This window comes from Euphorbia lathyris, chromosome 9, assembly GCF_963576675.1.
Source record: "Euphorbia lathyris chromosome 9, ddEupLath1.1, whole genome shotgun sequence".
Lineage (NCBI taxonomy): Eukaryota > Viridiplantae > Streptophyta > Magnoliopsida > Malpighiales > Euphorbiaceae > Euphorbia > Euphorbia lathyris.
In genome coordinates, this window is record NC_088918.1 from 39,958,694 (window position 1) to 39,964,693 (window position 6,000).

Here is a 6,000-nt window from a genome sequence, read left to right on the forward strand (position 1 = left end):
AATCTATGTAATTTGAAATGAAAAATGAAGTTCTTCCAAAATGTTGTTGTATTAAAGAGATGGAAGTAATTCCAAGTATAAGTTCAAAGGAAGGAAGTTGACATTTTGTCCATCTCATTCTCATTCTTATCACAATCAAAATCAGTTCCAATACAACTAACTCAGGCTGCTATAGACTTTTCGCCATCATCATTTGAGAGTGTAAAACATCTTCTCATCATCCTTTATAGAAGCTTCAGTCCACCTGTCACCTCATCAACCACCTCAACAGGTCCTGCATTCATTCACTCACTCTCAGTTATGGAAATAACATGAAATTCTCCTTTGGAGTTTATTTAAGAGGTCAATGCTTCATTTTGTAATTTGACCAACTATTCCAGTTATATCTCAAAATGCATATTCCGCAGAAACTTAAAATCTTACCAAGAATAGCCATTACTGTTCTTGAATCTGAAACCAAACCAAATAAACATTAATAAATAAACATTCGCACCAAGTTTGCTAAAAGAAAAACAGATTTCATGGGTTGATTGCAATGTTCTTTATAGGATTTATAGACAGCAGATCCTTGCAGCACGTGCTGCAGGACAAGTCGACTTCGACATTTAGTTCTGTTACTCTTTGCCAAATATAGTCAAATAGCTCTTTTTCTTTTCTTTTCTTTTCTTTTCCTCCTCTATGTACATATATGCAAACTCAATTTTACCAAACTCATCAACAAGATATGTAAGAAAGCACATAAAAAGAAAACTCCCAAAGTGAAAAGTAGTATGATTTGTCAACACAAACAAACTTAGTCAAATAAGGAAATCAAATTTGTAACTCACTTGGTGCAATTTGTGTTCTCCCAGCATCAATAGTAATATGAGTTGGTAATTTAAGTGATTTAGCTCTTTCCTGTCAAAGTTGGATAAGTTATGTGAGGTAATCAAAACCAGATAAATGGAGGAAATGATGAACGAGAATTGTTTTCTAACAGATAATTTGGGAGACAGCCCTGTCAGTGACGTTCAAAAACTAAAATAACTACATGGCTTTAAAATTTTGGCACATGCATGGTCTTCAGTGCTCTCAATTTAAAATGGTAAGATTTCTAACACTGTAAAGCATGAGAAAAAAAAAAAAGAGTCCAAGCTCAATAGGAAAGAAAGTTCAAAAATGAAAAACCAATAGCATACCCAACAAAAGAGATGTGGTGGCATATGGTGATTTTAAACAATGGTCATTACACGTAAAATAAAGTTTTCATCCACATCATATTTGGGAAGAAAGGTAAGATAGCATAAAGTAAAATAAGTTATGTTATTTGGAATTGAGGTACAGAAGGGAAGGTTACAATTAAAAATTAGTAAAATACCTTTTAATAAAAGAGATATTAAAATTATTATTATTTGCATTTATCCTCTGCGTTTTTTCTAATTTCATCTTCTAACTGCTCAACAATAAAATGATTCCCAGCTTGTCTCCTTTGCCTTCGGAAACTGTCAGACAATTTTTCGGGCAAGTGTAATGTGGATTTTCAACAATCAAGTGATGATATTTTTGTCCAATAATTATTATAAATTTATAGCCCTCTCAACCCCCCATTTGAAAGGTTAAAAACTTGAAGGCTTTTTTATCCTCTAAATTCCCTCAAAAGCCCTCAGCTGCCTCATTCTATAAAGAAACTTCTTCCCAAACAAGGCCTCATTTTGAAACCTTTACCTTATAATTCTCACTTGCTTCCTCCCAAGCAGACAAGTAGTTACTATAGCATACACAAACATCAACAGAGCTTGTATCCCAAATTCATAGGGCACCACTATCATCAGAGAAACTTCAAGTCTCAAGTACCCAAACTTTGATTTCCTAAATGTTAAGAATTGCGCAAATCCTCCCAAGTGTATTATCTGAACACCTCAGCTTATGGGTTTCATTTAATATTTTATCCTATTTTGGATGATTATGAGCAACGACAACTTCTATAAACAAGAGTAATAGCTTTGAGGGGGCAGAGCATCAATATGCGATCTGATGTTCAATTGAGAAAGTGAGGCACTTCCAGGCATGTTGGGACATTCAAGAATAATATCAGATCAACTGATGTCCAAAATGATTGTTTTGGGTTCTATCTAGTTGCACTTACACATTAGTTGCTCATGTTCTTTTTTTTTCACACAAGGGTAAAAGAAACGTAACACAAACCAACAAGCTAAGGTTAAACCCAGGGACACAACGAACTGGATAACGCTTTAGATTCTTTTTCCGTTTTCCCTGCTACTGAAGCTTTCAAGCAAGGTAGCTAATATGAGAGAAGAATATTCAAGTATTGCTATATACTGAATCTCAGAAACAAGTAACGTAGGTCCTAAATACTCATTTCAAAGCACTTAACATTGCATATTTGAATAGAGAGACTACAACAATAGCATGAGAAATTTATGATGATGTAAACTACTAATAAAAAAAGACATACTGACTTGCAACACAAGCATATCATCTTCGCTTTCAATTTTCACAACCACCTTTGGTTGTGCGCACATTTCCCACCTGCATATTGGTGAAAACTTTATAACTGGAGGTGGAGGAAGATCAATGGAAAAAGTGGGAGAACACATTCACGAAGATTCTCATTAAGTTGATTGGGATAAACATGCACATCTACCTATTTAAAGCTTTTGGTGCCCGATGGAGGAGCTTCTTGTATAGACCCAAAGTTGCATGACTAACAAACAAAGGGAAACATTGATCATTACTTAATATTAGATGTAGAATAGCCAAAAAAAAAAAGAAAAAGGAGTAACATATTGAATATGATTAATATTAACTTCTGAAAACAAGACATGGTAAGAACATGATCACATATTATGGTATGAACCAGATATAAACTAACTTGCTATGCATTTGTAACCCTGTAAACCAGAATTACTAGCTTTTTGTATAATCTTTTACACATTTCTCATCCAATAGGCTGGTTGTGGCGGACAGTTTTTTAATTGATGCAGCTAGATACCAAACTACCACATATATTTTGAAGTATAGACTACCTTGCTACATGGCATTTAGCTGCTTACCTCTGCCACAGGAGCCCTCCAACCACAAGCAAAAATCATCTTTCAGTTGATCAACAAACCAAGAGATGTAAAGCCAAATCAACTACTTAATTGACAACTTAACCAACTGGATTTTTAGACTTTAACCATGCATAGTAAACAAAGGAAAGAGTTATTAATCAAGAGCACCACATAACATATAGCATATACTAAAAGGGAAGGGACATGGCTCAAATGTTATTCTTTGTTTGATTTTGTCCAATTACATGTACATATTCCAGAATTCCTGCTACAGAAAGGACAGTAACTAAATGCTCAAACATTGTAATAGTTACAAATTAATCTGGTTTGAAAGATCTTTTTTCTATTCACATTCAAATACGTAGTACATTAGGTTGTTGGTATCAAACGGAAACGCAGAGGTAACATAGAAAATCAGTCATCAAAGTATTTCATAAAAATTAGTACTGATTAATCATAATCATTCACAAACATGCTCCTATTGACAACAATATAAGATAGTTCATTTTGGGGCATTCCAGATAAAGGTTTTTGTTTGGCAGACAAAAACTTAATTATAAAATTAAAGAGATGAACAGCAGTACCTGCATTGGGCAGAGATTTTCCCTTTCCCCATCTTAAGATCATTCCTCACGACCAAAATCTGTAAGAATTAACAAGCATACAAATATAAGAATGAAAAGTAAACAACTTGAAACATGTCATTAAATTGAGAAAACAAGAGGAGAGACGCTTACCATTTTGAAATCATCAAGAATATCAGCCAGTTGTTCAATTTCAAGAGGTTGTTTGGGCTTACTCTTCTTCTTGGAGCCAGCAAAGTCAGCGTCTTTAGGAAGTTTGGTTCTCAGAAAGATAAAAGCAGGACGACGAGAACCAATACAGTAACCAAAAGCAAGGCAACCTGCGCCAACTAAGATGGCGCTAAGCCAACTAAAATCCATCAAACCCAGATGAGAATAAGTAATAAAATCCAGCTAAAACGCGGAGATCGTTCTGCAAATGTAATTGGTTTATAAACCAAACCCCAAAGAAAATGAAGTCCTCTTTTATACTTTGGTATGTGATAATATGAATCAGAAGAGAAATGGAATTGAGATGAGAGAATAGCACTTGTAGTTAAAAACCTAGCAGAACATAATCGGACTCAAGTCACTCAACTCAACTCAACTCAACAACCAGTTTTTCTTCTCACCTTCTATTTCGCTTTCTTTCTCTCTCCTCAAAAAAAAAAAAAAAAAATCAACGACAGGCTCTACGAGAAATTCTACCATGTAGGTATAGCCCCTACATTTAAATAATACCATATCAGGAATTAGTCTATGACATTATTTCAGACGACGGGACTAGTACTAATTTTGGCCAACTTAATTAAAGTAAAGTAATGCAACGTTTGATAACCTAATTAATCACTTAAATTAAAATTTTAAGCATTTATTTAATTTAAGTGTGTTTGATAACAATTATTTTTCCACCATTTAAATTAGTTAATTAAGTTAAAGATCACTTATTTTAATAAGTCAAAATATTTAACTTAATATTTTAAGTTAAACGTTATCAACTAATATTTTTCAGTGTTCTAAAAGTCGGTCAAGTCGCCGACTAATCGGCCGACTAGTCGGTGAAATTCAGAACACTGACCGATTTTTTATAACTGGGCGGGTTAAGTCGGGGGTCCGATATATTTCCACCTAGGCGGTTCAAGTCGGGGTAAATCGGGGCTAGTCGGGCAAGTCGGGTTAGGCGGCTAAAAATCGGGCCAGGCGGCTGAAAATCGGGTTAGGCGGCTAAAAATCGGGTCAAATCATAAAATTATAAAAATTTTGCTACAAAATAAATAATACAAATAATTAATGATCACAACAACAACTAAAAATAATAAAACTAATTTACATAGCACTAAATAAAATTAATTTCAAATATATTAAATTACGAATTAAATATTTTGAGGAAGAAAATAAAGAATTATTTGATGAATATGGAGAAGGTAGTAGACATATTTTTTTTATGAATATTTATGGATATTTTATTATTTATTTAAAGTAAATATTTATAATATTGAGATAATATTTATTAATATTATTTTTAGATGTGATAATTTATATTTTAAATGTGTTTATATAATATTTATTTAATTATAAATATAAAAAATAGAAAAATATATATCCGATTAATCCCCGATTAATCTTTTGAGGTCTTGTCCGCCCGACTAGCGCCTTACGACTTTTACAACACTGATATTTTTATAACAGTTACATCATTTAATATTTTCAGCACTTATAATATCCAACACTTAAAATTTAGTACTTATTTTTTCAGCACTTAATTTTCAGTTTTATCAAACAGCACCTAAGTCATGTGGCTTGTTGCGTTTTGATGGAAAATAAAGTAAGGTAAGATAAGTGATAGTTTAATAATGTAATTATATATATAATTACTCTTATATCCTTTCATTTGTATAACTAAAATAAAAGACAAATTGTAGTTTTGGAAGAAAATGACGTGTATCATGATTGCTCTCCAATTTAGGGTGTAACAAAAATTATCCAAAATCCACCTTCACTTACTATACTCTTCAATTACACTATAAAAAGACGAGGTTACCTAATTACACTAATCCCCATCTACTTTCAAATATCATCATCCAAACAATATTTAAAGGTTTAGTTTTGCACTTAACCTATACTATAAATTTAAATCATATTTGGACAGGGGGCTAATTTTAATCGTGCGGTTGACGGTAAATTTTCAAAGTCCAATCCGTTAGAGCTGGGTAAAAAAAAATTTATCATCCAACGCGTTAAAAGTGTAAAAATGTTATCATTTTTTAGAAACTAGCATTGAACTAATAGAAAATTAAACATGTTTAGTTTTGTTAATGGTAAAGACATAATAAAAATGAGACCTAATACTCTTCTAGCCCTCTTAACTTGTCTAAATTGATCAT

General features: G+C 32.6%; 1 protein-coding gene across 1 annotated transcript; it reads right to left on the reverse strand.

The window, feature by feature from the left end:
- Positions 1 to 30: 30 nt before the first annotated feature.
- On the reverse strand, positions 31 to 4,298 carry LOC136205775 (uncharacterized). Its single transcript, XM_065996555.1, has 7 exons — positions 3,791 to 4,298; positions 3,638 to 3,696; positions 2,645 to 2,704; positions 2,460 to 2,529; positions 828 to 897; positions 424 to 450; positions 31 to 274 (listed from the first exon to the last, which is right to left on the reverse strand). The coding sequence occupies exons 1-7, from the start codon at positions 3,995 to 3,997 to the stop codon at positions 225 to 227; spliced, it is 543 nt and encodes a 180-aa protein (XP_065852627.1). The 5' UTR covers positions 3,998 to 4,298; the 3' UTR covers positions 31 to 224.
- Positions 4,299 to 6,000: the final 1,702 nt, after the last annotated feature.